The sequence below is a fragment of the Vicia villosa genome, unplaced genomic scaffold (genome assembly GCF_029867415.1).
Source record: "Vicia villosa cultivar HV-30 ecotype Madison, WI unplaced genomic scaffold, Vvil1.0 ctg.002775F_1_1, whole genome shotgun sequence".
Lineage (NCBI taxonomy): Eukaryota > Viridiplantae > Streptophyta > Magnoliopsida > Fabales > Fabaceae > Vicia > Vicia villosa.
The window spans coordinates 283,575-296,950 of NW_026706027.1; the positions used below are offsets into that span (position 1 = coordinate 283,575).

General features: G+C 35.4%; 1 protein-coding gene and 1 long non-coding RNA gene across 2 annotated transcripts; both read right to left on the reverse strand.

Moving 5' to 3' along the window:
• Positions 1-1,269: 1,269 nt before the first annotated feature.
• LOC131639777 (tropinone reductase homolog) lies at positions 1,270-2,097 on the reverse strand (the record flags this gene model as incomplete). The annotated part of the gene is made up of 4 exons (XM_058910235.1): positions 1,270-1,437; positions 1,517-1,629; positions 1,717-1,933; positions 2,023-2,097. Coding segments are annotated over 4 exons (573 nt in total), but the record flags the coding sequence as incomplete, so codon positions are not given.
• A 1,566-nt stretch (positions 2,098-3,663) lies between these two features.
• LOC131639774 (uncharacterized) lies at positions 3,664-5,331 on the reverse strand. The gene is made up of 6 exons (XR_009295039.1): positions 4,554-5,331; positions 4,399-4,480; positions 4,158-4,276; positions 4,019-4,080; positions 3,826-3,877; positions 3,664-3,741 (listed from the first exon to the last, which is right to left on the reverse strand). It is a non-coding gene; the product is annotated as an uncharacterized LOC131639774 (long non-coding RNA).
• Positions 5,332-13,376: the final 8,045 nt, after the last annotated feature.

The window sequence follows — 13,376 nt, forward strand, 5'->3', positions numbered from 1 at the left end:
CCGTAGTTTCGTAGTTTGGTGTGTTTTATGATTTGGGCGTACAACCCTGATTTAATATGTCACCGTTAGATGCGATGATCAATAGATTTGATCAGTATAGCTAACGGATTAAGGGACATTGCTGGTTACTCAGATCGATAGATTGATCGTCGCAGGCAGCAAATTAGATGTATTTTAAATTATATTTTTTTTATCTATCGTCTAATGCGACTAATAGATTTAGTCGGGTCGAGGAGAGAATTAGTAAGAATTAATCGAATTAATATTTTTGCCAAATGGCAATGGCACTACAAAAAAAAAAAGGTCTCCTGCCACACCCAAGAAACCGAGGCTATATGCAAGTATGCGGCCGTGGCCTAAAGTAAAGTCCACGGTTTTTTGGTATAGACCACACCTTTTTGACAACCGTGGCTTTTTTAGGCCACGGTTTAGGTAGCTTGATTAAGGCCGCGGTTTGTATTTGCCATGACTGCAAAACTGTGGCTATATGATAAAACCACGGTTTCAATTTAACGTTTAGCATTCAGTTTTGGTTCAAGGTATAGCCACGGTTTGGTTACGACCACAGATTTAAAACCGTGGTTATATTTTATGCATTCTAAACCATTAATCTTGCCACAGTTTATTTCTGTATCATTATATATATATATATATATATATATATATATATATATATATATATGCCATTATTTGAAGAAAGCTAAGTTCTCTATATAAGAATCATTCCCTGTGTCAAAATTATATTAAATCATCAAATTAAGATGCTTTGCAATATTCTTTCATAAATTTCCTGCAACTACCCTTTCAATTCAAACCATTCCTAAACCATAACACATCAGTGTCTTATCTATATACATTACATGCATATGAACAGTGACAAAATGATGCTATAGTCCTTATGTTGGTTGTCGACTCATGCAAAAGCCACAAATAAGAAAAACATATATTAATCCACAATTCGACATCTCTAAAATATGACTCGCATATTTACAACAAAAATTTACTTGTTATTTATTCATTCTTAAAAAAAAGGTTCTCATACTGTATTCCAAAGACAAGTGGTGTCCAGCTTAAGAGAATGATATGATACCAACACCACTGTTCATTAACAGGTGAAAAAAAACAAAAAAAATACAAAAACAACCACTGAAAGAAGCAGCACGACAAAGCAACCTAGGCCAACAGATTTGCGAAACAACAAGATTGGAAACAAACAAAAACCAGAAAAAAAAAAGCTGATAGAAATGAAAAGAAATTAATAGCAATGATCTAAGTAGTGAAACCTTCATCAATAGCTATAATATGTCCAGTAATGTATGATGCCGCTGGAAGACAAAGAAAAGCAACTAACGATGATATCTCTCGTGTCTCTCCCATGCGATCCATAGGATTTTGAGACACTATACCATTTATAGCTCCACCTCCTTCAGACGCATCCTGTAACAAGCAGTTTCTACGTTAATGACATGCTAGAACTATCACTATAGTCGTATATGTTACATGGACAAATGCATACCATTATTGATCCCAAAAGTTCAGTCTTGACAGGTCCCGGTGCAACCACATTTGCACGAATATTATCCTTTGCCCATTCTAATGCCAAGTTCTTGGTGAATATATTCACCGCTCCTGAATTCATTTACATGTTATTTTATATGATTTATATCTTATAACATACTCATAGTTAATTTAATTATCAAAGAAACTAAAACATACCTTGTGTGGATGCATAAACAGATAAAACGGGAATAGCTCTTAAACCAGTAATGGATGAAATGAAAACTATGCTTCCATATCCAGACTCCTTTAGAAGTGGATGTCCAAGTTGACACAAATTGTAACCAGCCACAAAATTAGTGCCAACTATACTTGTTAAATCCTCTTCAGTATTATCTATTATTTTCTTCATTGAAGGTTTCGCAGCATTGTTGACCTAATTGTCATAGAGAACTTTTTAATATTATATATAAGTTTTGAGCACTGTTTAAATCAAAGAAAATAAACATATGAATAAGATCATACTAGAATATTGAGCTTTCCGTGAAAAATCGAAGAAACAGTTTCCATTAATTCCTTTCGTTGTTCATGAATAACGTAAGCTTACGGAAGATGTAAATTCAGGCATTAGAAGAACGGTACCTGAAATAACTTCCCTCTAGCTGCCTTCAGATGAGAGGCGATACCACTGAAATGAACATTTTGATACCTGCAGCACTTCATTCGAGCACGGCTTGACTTGCAAGTATGAACCCAAAGCTTCAGAACCGTCTAACTTATATGAATGAGATTTATTCTCCTTGTCCCACTTGCTCATTGTTAGCTATCATGGAGAAAAAGAAGTTATTGGAAGCAAAGCGTATTTGCGTATTAGTATTAGACTCTATGGACACTTAATCAAATAAGTAAAACAAGATACCAACTAACCTCTTTCTGAAGCTGAATTGAAAATATATATTTTTCTTGAATTTGATCCCTTAGAGCACGAAGTTCATATTCCATGGCCATAACTTGAAATTGTTATAACATTTCATAAAAAGAATAATCAGCTGCAAAATTACCGAGGAAGCGAAAAGCAATGTATACCTTACTTGGTCCACCTTGTGTCATTGACTAATCCTGATGCAAATGTGTATCACATGTGATGGTCTTTTATCCTAGACTTATGAACTGTGTCTGAACCTAAATATCCCAAACGCATTGGGAACAAAACGCTTGATTGGAAGAAAACCATCTACTTCATCATGCTGTGAACTGCACCCATTAATCATTTGATTAATCACTTCTCTTCCTTCACATATGACTTTTACATCATACTTTTCTTCTACACTTTTTAAAACCATCTCCGCAGTAGAATTTTGCCTTCTTGACAAATGTTTTCTAATCATCCAAATAGTAAAAACATTCAGTAAAAATGTGATATTACTAATGATTAACCTAGTGTCACACTCACACGTTAGTTTAGACATAGTACCTTAGATTAGATTGTGTAGTTCCAATCACCAATTTCAATATATTTAGATTCTTAAAAATCTCTACAATGGCTTTAGCAACGTTGTCACCCTCAATAAGCAACTACATATCAACAACTACCATAACTTCTAGACATAGGAAGAGCAGCTACATATCAACAAAAACAGAGATAAGCACACCTTCAATAAGTTTCAATTATATTGAAAGTGATTTGCATTTCATAAAGGCTTCCTTGGATGAAAAGTTCTCTCTGCAAAGTTGTTTGTGTCAACAGTGGAAGGATGGTTTCTCTCAATACTAATCGGCTTGTCTCTGAAACCGTTGACAGCAGAATGGTAGTTTTCACTAAAAGTCGAGTTTCCTGAATTTCTGAACTGGTTAGATCCCATTGCGACAATTCGAGAATCAATAGATCGAACGTGTTGTTCAATTACCGCAGCTGGTTTAGGTACACTTGAAGATGTTGAGGCTTCTCTCCCTTGCTCCATAGCACTTCAATCTGTATCCGAAAAGGAAAGTAGATGCATAAGAATAAAAAATGGTTCAAACATAGACTCCGTAAATGATTGTGTGACATTCACAATTCTATTTCGCAAATAACTAACTCGACATAAGAATACAGTCTATTTAAGAGAAACTATGTAAAATAAAATTCTGACCGTAAATGTATGTTGTTGTTTGGCAGTACCATAGCTTTCTTTCACCATGTAGCCTGCAAATATCCTTGTGCCACACGGTGGACCGCTGGCACTCCTAGATGCTATGTTGAACCTAAGAAAACCAATCCAGATAAGGAAAACTGAATGATTCTCATGCACTAAGACAAATGAAAAATAACCACAAATAACAGCTTACATTTCATACACATTCTGCTCAAACAAAACAACATCACCGGTGCATGCGTCACCTGCATAAACCAAATTGCTTTCAAATTTTGAAGGCTGGAATAATGAAAAAGATGAGAAAGCCTATAGAGTTTGAAAATAGTAATTGTAATTGAAAATTTACATCAAATCAACATATTTTAGAAAATTATAAGCATACTCACCTTTACAATTCAAAACAAAGCTATGAGGCAGGTATTTTTTCTCCCCTCCACCATTTATAATCCTGAAAATCTCACATAATCAGAAAAACCATACAGTGATTAAAAAAGACAACTTTTTTTAAAGAAAATAAGTAATTACTCCTGATGCTCCTTTATATGCTGGATAAGCGTGTCCGTCCTTATTTCCAGTTAACCTTAGACCATTATTCTTCAAATACACCTTGCATTGGTCCACTTTCAGTTTCTCTAGCAGTCCATCTGTAAACCAAAAACAATGAGAGAAACGACCTTGAACATCTTTAATTCAAGATTACCGAAAAATCAACCTCCTTATGCATACATAGCTACTCATGAAGTTCTATCTCGGTATGTGAAATTACCGAAAAATCAACCTCCTTATGCATACATAGCTACTCAAGTAGCAATTCCACTGCTCTTAATCCTGCTGCAAACTAAGGATATCTGCAACAAGGAGAAACAATAAAATATCATCTTCCCAATAGTAATGCATTAGAGTGACAACAACAATACTCACCACAATACTTCCATTCTCAAGATTAGTAGTGTATCTTAGAGTCCAGAAATCCCGAGCAGTAGACAGTGTCATTGGAGAATATGTCTACAAATCGTTTTTTCACAACTAGGGTTTCGTTTTCCCTTTTAGAATTCGTCTTAATCTCTGTAAAAATCAAACAAATTAGGTTAATAAAACATGAAGTTGAACGAAAACTAACGTGAATCGAACAAATCGAAAAGAAATTGGAAGAGATAAGTCGCAGAGAAGACGACTCCACCGTGCTGGAAATCGCCCTACGGCAGCGGCCTCGACAGAGCTCCTCAAAATAACACCACCCGACTCCTTTCACTACCCTCAATCCAAATATGGAATTCACATAGACAAACAAACAACATATAAGCCTAAATCTAAAGGGAAAGCAATGAAACCCTAAACGTTCTAACTCAGAAATTGACCTCGAATCAATACCGAAATACAAAATGGAAGCAAGAAACGAAATCAGGGGAAAGGATACCTTACAGGAGAGTTGGAGAAATGAAGCTTTCGAACAAATTGATGGCAGCGGCCGCTTGCTTCGACAGCGGTGACGGAGCTGCGCACGGTGGTGCAAGTATGAGCTTTGAGGAAGTTTGAGATCCGGTGAGTCTTCTTTCTCCTCTTTCTACTACATTCTGCTTGTTTGTATATGTGTGGCTGCTTTCTTGAGTAGTTCTAAAAAGGATGGAAGTCGAGCTCTTCTCCTTCAAGTTTCAGTGAAAAACTTGAGCCACATGGTTAGGTTTTTGAGAGCTCTAGTGTGAGAGGATATTGAGGGATTCTTTTTGGCACCACTTTGTTAGGGTTTATTCTTCTCCTATGAATGAAATGAAATCCCAATTTTTTTTTCTTTTTTTAATCTAATCTAAAATTAGAAAAGAAAATAAATTAAAGCGAGGGAAAGCTAAAAAAAAAGTGGGAAATTCTGGCGGGGTATATCTTTTGAGTTTGGACCACAGTTTGAAGTGAAAATTATAATGCCGCGGTTTTAATATTGCGGCTTAAACTATCCGCAGTTTGTTAACTGTGGCAAATAATGAAAAGGCCACAGTTTCACACTTCGGATTAAATATTTCTAAACATATGTCTACGATTTAAAAACCCTGACCAAAGCTTGTATGTGGCCACAGTTTTTGAGTTGTGGAAAAATTTAGCGTGGCCGTAGACCTTTTTTCTTGTAGTGTGGGATCGGGCAAACCATTAATATTTCGATAAACCTTTTTTATAGGGTTTTTTGTGATTTTTTATTAATTAAAATTAATTAAATCAATTAAGTCGAATAATCGACATAATCGAATAATCGAGGAAAATGTTATATTCCTAACCCTAATCTTAATTTGATTTTTCTAATCCTAATTTAAAAATTAAATTAAACATAATTGATTAATTTTAAATCTAGATAACTAAATAAATAAATAAAAATATATATGTAGAAGAACCTGGTTTTTTTATTGTGTGTGGGCAGGCTGAATGTTCATAATATGCTCCTTTAATTCTGGTGCGTGAGATCTGGGCTAGTAGGAATCCTGTGGTGGCTGCCTGAAGGTCCATCATAAGCCTCCGTGGACTTGGCATATTGTATCTTATAGAAACACAAACTAAACAAGCCAACAAAAAAAAGAAGGAAAAATAAAATGTGGGACGCTGGGAATCGAACCCAGGTCCCTTAAGTTATCCATAACACGCGCCATACCATTGAACCACGCAGCATTTGTTGTCTTTGCCTCGATGTGAATCGAACAACGATACTTTCATCAGTACATCACAACAATCTTCAGCAACGACAATCATCATTACCGCATCGACGTCACGCAAACCAGTAGCAGAGCAGAGGATTGAAGCAGAGCAAAAGGGAAATCAAGCTCACCGTGGATTGGTCCCTCCGATAACATTCGGAGTCGGTTAGTTTTCTGATTTTATATGCTTCTTAGGACCTTCTTCTATGATTGATTACCATGTATGTTTTGTTGCCATGGTTGAACCGTGTTTTGCTTGTAATGTTTGAATCTTATCTCTGTTTGCATTTTGAATGTAATCGTGTGGATTTATATACCGTGATTTTGGTGTTGATTTGTGTTTGTGTATTCTGTTGTCGGAATCGATGAAGATTAGCAGTGAGGAGAGAGTTTTATTGTTGTGATTTCGTATGAATAAGTTTACAGAGCGAGTTTGAGAGCGTGATAGGAATTGAGAGAGTGAGAGGAGTTTTGAATCTTGGTTTTGTTGTTTTCGTTGAATCTGAGAGATAGAGACATTTAGGAAAGCTGAGAGTGAGAGATCGCTGTTCGTTGTTGTTGTTACGTGAAAAGCAGAGGATTTGCAGAGAGTGGAAGATGTGAGGCTGAGGGAGAAAGAACGTGAATGAGAAGGAGAGAGCCAACGGCGCCCCCCCACTAATTATCCTAGGGTTTTTTCTGTTTTCAAAATTGATTTGGGTTTATTTTCATATTGCATGATCCAGCCCATTTTCGTTTTCCAATTTGCTACACCCTCAATCCATGCGGACCCCTCCTTCTAGACAGCTTTTGGACCCTCTCTTTGAGCCCAACTTTTTAATTACATCTCCATTTTGCTTGTTTCTATGTTTTTACTAATTGCTTTTTTATTCTCTATTATATATTTAAAAAAATACAAAAACATGCTTTTAATTTTGATTTTATTTTCATATTAAAAACCACAAAAATATTTTAACTTGTTTATTTTCCCTTTTAACTCCTTATGCTTGTATATATTCATCTTTTATGTTTTCTTTTCCTTTTAAAATACTTTGTTTGATTTTCTTTTATTATCTTTTATGCACATGTTAACTCCGTTCCACGACAATTGTATAAGTCTCCAAAGGTCGAGCAGCAGTGGAATGCGACGTTTAACATCACACACACACAAAATCTTTTGAGCCGAACTACGGCTGCTCTGATTCCTTAATCGGGATACGTAGGCATTAAGTCGCAGGGTCTGAACGAGCATAATCTTGTATATATTTTTATTTTCCCCGTGTGTTTGTTCTCTTCCTTCTTCGCGCGTTTCTCTTTAGCTTTTAGGTTTAGATTTCTAGATAACACCCTCAGATTTAGACTAACAAGAGTGGATCCCGTCGAGTACGACGGACGTGAGGAGTGCTAACCCCTTCTCCTTGCATAACCGACACCCTTACCCTTTTCTCTGGGTCGTAAGACCATTGTTTGTTTTCTTTTACAAGTTTTAGTCGATGTTTTCCTTTCCCATTTTTGGGATAAATAAATAATCGATGGCGACTTCATTGATTTTATTGGCTGATTGGCATCTATGTTTGGCTAAAACATAATAGCATTAAAACATAATACTATTGTGAATCTTGCATATATGAAAAGAACAAAACAGGTACGAGCAAGATGTTAAATGGAATGTCATGACATCAACTCATGACATCGCGCCTGCAGAACTGGAAGAAATATTCAGTTTGTACTTAACAAATACAGAATATTCTATGTGAATATTAAGTAATCCTATGTGGCGCATGTTGAAAGTATTTGTGGGTAAATATTTTCGGTAATATATCGTATCCACAGGGATTGGTTAATATCACTGCCGTTCTATAGTTGTTTATTTTGAGTGAGAAAAAGTAATTGGATTTGTTTTATAATTCTAATATTGTCAAATCTAAAGAATAATAAGAATGCAAATAATAAGAATTTGTTAACGATTAAGGAAATATGTTGAGCTTTTAGGGTTCATCAACCTATTCCTATACAACTTATGGATTAATTCACAATTGAACAATCATTTGAACTATTATCTTCACTTATCCTCAAATATGATTCCATGTCTGCAAACCAAATTAGATAACTTTTACCGGTATGAGATTCGATCTCTCCAAATATCAATAACGATAATAGTACTTAGGAACGATAATTATGAAAACCCAATCACAATTCCATCTCTGCAAATTGCAATTGAATCAATATAGTAACCTAGGGCAAAAGTAAAAATCCTCTCTTTCGATCAAGGATTCAACAATGATGTAAATTAAAAGCAAGGTTTCTTATTGATAATAAAATTCAAACAATTGTTCATAGGAAAGAATCAATGGTATTGTATATTCATAGGTTAACTACTACCTTAAACTCAACAAGAGGAATTTAGCTCTCCATAGACATGAAGAACACACAAGAATTAATAGAGGGATTCATCTTCATCAACGGAATGTCTTCGATTGGCAAAGATTTGGCCTTCAATTGTTGTTCTTGGCTGCAAACTCAGAATGCTCTCCTAATTTCGCTCACAAAAGATCTCTCTTTCACTTGGAAGCTAGGGCTTTTATTTATAAGTTTTGGGCTTTTAACGCCGAGGCCGCGGCGCGGCAAAGGAGGTGCGCGGCGCGATCAGAAACAGAGACTTTGGCGCGGCGCTGGCTAGAACTCTCGCGGCGCGCCCTTGTCAAACTTCATCTTTTTGCTTTGCCTTTGAGACTTCTAGCTTTCTTTACTCTTCTTGTTCTTATAAAGCTCCTCTTCAGCTCCAAACCTGCATCAATAGTACCCACAAGTGATTCGATTTGCTTTACACATAAACTAAACTTATTCAGTTCAATTCTTACTAAAAACCTATGGATCTATCACAATTCGCATTAATTTAGAGAAGAAAATACTTATTTTAACACATGAATTTACCATTAATTCACTCCTAACAAACTCTCCCCAACTTAGAGTTTTGTTTGTCCCTAAACAAAATTACTTACCTCTAACAAACATACCGACAGTCATGCAACAAGTTTTTCAAAAAGGTTTTTCAAGTGGTTCAATTCAGTACCCAAGTCAAATACTCATCCTCTTCCTGCAAACTCAGAACATACACATGAAACAAATTTTGAAAGCAAATTACCTCCAGAAGTTCAAAACATTACACAATTGTAATTGAATCAGCACTAATCACTCTCATCAAAAAGTATGATGAATAAAAGAGGGGTTAAACACTCATCCAAACAATTAAATCAACAAAGATCCATATCATACGTTCACCAAATTGTTAGCATCAAGTCGTGTGGAATCTGAGAATCAGAAGGTCTTTCTAGGGTTGTAATGCGGTTTAGATTCAAAGGAAAGAAGATAATCAAGGGTTGTTCCTAATCTAGGGAAGCATCCAAATCATAACTCATTCCTTCTTCTCTATACTTTAATTCTCACCCATTCATCTTTTTTCATTCGTAGCTCAGTGTTTCTTTTTCTTTGCTTTTTCTTTTTTTTTTTTTCAACAACTGTTTAGATTCAAACGTTGTTCTTTTTCAACAAAAAATTTTTTCAAGCTACGAATTTCTTTTATCCTTCACAGATTACTACCTGTACTTACTCTTCTTTTGATTGTGACTCTCCCCAACTTGGAGATCAACCTGTATTCAGATTCTTATGAATGCTCCCCTACTTTCCATGAAGGTGAAAGAGAAAACACATCACCAAATTTTGTGGTTGATGGTCCAAAACAAAACTTTTTATTGAGATCAAAACTCACCAGGTATTTTCCTCGGTGCATATTATGATGTTTATCTTGACCTCAGGCTCAAAGAATGGTTAGCAAAAAGATCACACTCTCACAGAAGAAAATAAGTTTTACGTTAGAATAGGCTAAAAGAACTCTCAGATTCAAATAAGTGCCTAAATCACTTTCACAGATTTCCACAACCGATGCAACAACCGGTTTAGCATGATACAAACAAGTCAAAACAATTGATGGTCTCCTGCAAATAGTAAACAATGGAAGGCTTTCCTCACAATGGTTAAGGCTAAACCGATTCAATAAAATAGTGTACCATAAAGAACTTCTGTTAAGTATTTACTAACAACCTAAATTTCATGCACACATTAGGAGTTTGAGTTCAAAAATTCATATCTTCTTTGTCACTTTATTGAAAAAGAAAGTGAACTAAAAATTTTTCAAAAAAATTACTTCACTCACTACCGCTTTCACGCATGTTGCTCCATTGTTGGTGCTTTGCTTGAGATTCTCATTCTATTGTGGGACTACTTACTCTAAACTGGGGACAAATAACAAACATAAAAGCATAAAATTGAAAAATGCAAAAGAGTAAATCCACCCCCAAACTTGAACTAAACATTGACCTCAATGTTTCAGAACAAGCCCGAGAGGGTTGACTCACAAGGGGTATTGCCATATCAATTGATTCTTCCTAGCTTTCACCAGAAAGGTCCCCTTATTATTTCCTGAAATAAAAATAAACAAAACAAAATAAAACATTAGAAGCGTGGTTTGCCTCCCACGAAGCGCTTCGTTTAACGTCGCATGGCTCGACGGTTCATGGTTAAATCATCAACCATTGTCTCGTTTTCTTGGCACTTTTCTTACCAATGTGAAGCCCCAAAAGTATTTCATGTTTGCTTGTTTGGTTTCTTCATCCTTAATTCTTACCACTTCAACTCGCGATCTCTCTTCCTTCATTTGTTTTGTCCTCTCCTCAAGAGAGATAACCTCCTTATCCATTAATTTCTTCGTCGGTGAGAACCTATCCTTGATGACTTTGACAAATTTTGACTTTAACTCTAAACCTTCTAAAGATGGGATGGTGATTTGCAAACGGCTAAACATTTCCATTGGCCGAAAGTAATGACTCTCATTCCCTTCTTTGTTAGGAACTTGTAGAGGAATTAATTCCAATGAGAGTTTATGCTCCTTTGCATTACTACTCTTCTTTAACTCTAAGTCCACCATATTCTCTTTTGAAAAAGTTTCAACTTTTGAAGTTTCTAACTCATTCACGACTTCTTTGATTATATCCTCCTTTTTTGTTCCTTCGCCTAACACATCATCTCCTTTTTTAGGAGGTCTTGGATAAGGTAGCTTCATTGAAAGCTCATACTCAACTTCTATATTTTTCTTGATGTTTACATACTCTATATTATCCTTTTCAGCAACATCTTCCTTGTCATCATCATTGTTTTCAACTTCCTCATCAATCACTTTTACACTCTTTATAGAAGTAGCATTGCAGGTTTCTACACAAGTCATAGGATTTTGAAAAGTTGAGACTTGACTTACGTTTTGCTCGGTGAAGAATTTGGTAAGTTGAACATCTTGCGTTTCCCGGTTTTGTTGAATGGCTAAAGAGAATTGCATGAATTGATTCATGGTTTCCTCTAACTCAGTGGGTCCTCTTTGATAACCTTGATTATAGTGTGAAAACCCTTGTTGTTCGTATTCATGGTTAGCCATATGATACTCCATCGCATCTTCCGGTGTGCACCATCCGATATCATGAAACTCATTACTTTGAGGTGTGAACTGTGACACACTTTGAAGGAGATACTCCATTTGTCGAGTTAGGATCTCGTTTTGAGCATGAATCGCAACATTTATATTTGGGTCCCACATTCCGACAAACAAACATCTAAAAACACTAGCAAACAAGTGAAATAACAAGATAAAAAAAATAATAATAAAAAAATCAAAATTAAAAGACTATTGCAATAACAAAATCTAAAATAAAGTAACTAACTAAATATCTAAAATAAAGGAACTAAACCAAAAATCTAAAATTAAGGAACTAAACAAAAAAAAATCTAATATTTAGCAGATAACTCAAAATAATATGACTATTGCAATGCGTGCAATATTGACACCAATCCCCGGCAACGGCGCCAATTTGTTGAAAGTATTTGTGGGTAAATATTTTCGGTAATATATCGTATCCACAGGGATTGGTTAATATCACTGCCGTTCTATAGTTGTTTATTTTGAGTGAGAAAAAGTAATTGGATTTGTTTTATAATTCTAATATTGTCAAATCTAAAGAATAATAAGAATGCAAATAATGAGAATTTGTTAACGATTAAGGAAATATGTTGAGCTTTTAGGGTTCATCAACCTATTCCTATACAACTTATGGATTAATTCACAATTGAACAATCATTTGAACTATTATCTTCACTTATCCTCAAATATGATTCCATGTCTGCAAACCAAATTAGATAACTTTTACCGGTATGAGATTTGATCTCTCCAAATATCAATAACGATAATAGTACTTAGGAACGATAATTATGAAAACCCAATCACAATTCCATCTCTGCAAATTGCAATTGAATCAATATAGTAACCTAGGGCAAAAGTAAAAATCCTCTCTTTCGATCAAGGATTCAACAATGATGTAAATTAAAAGCAAGGTTTCTTATTGATAATAAAATTCAAACAATTGTTCATAGGAAAGAATCAATGGTATTGTATATTCATAGGTTAACTACTACCTTAAACTCAACAAGAGGAATTTAGCTCTCCATAGACATGAAGAACACACAAGAATTAATAGAGGGATTCATCTTCATCAACGGAATGTCTTCGATTGGCAAAGATTTGGCCTTCAATTGTTGTTCTTGGCTGCAAACTCAGAATGCTCTCCTAATTTCGCTCACAAAAGATCTCTCTTTCACTTGGAAGCTAGGGCTTTTATTTATAAGTTTTGGGCTTTTAACGCCGAGGCCGCGGCGCGGCAAAGGAGGTGCGCGGCGCGATCAGAAACAGAGACTTTGGCGCGGCGCTGGCTAGAACTCTCGCGGCGCGCCCTTGTCAAACTTCATCTTTTTGCTTTGCCTTTGAGACTTCTAGCTTTCTTTACTCTTCTTGTTCTTATAAAGCTCCTCTTCAGCTCCAAACCTGCATCAATAGTACCCACAAGTGATTCGATTTGCTTTACACATAAACTAAACTTATTCAGTTCAATTCTTACTAAAAACCTATGGATCTATCACAATTCGCATTAATTTAGAGAAGAAAATACTTATTTTAACACATGAATTTACCATTAATTCACTCCTAACAGCG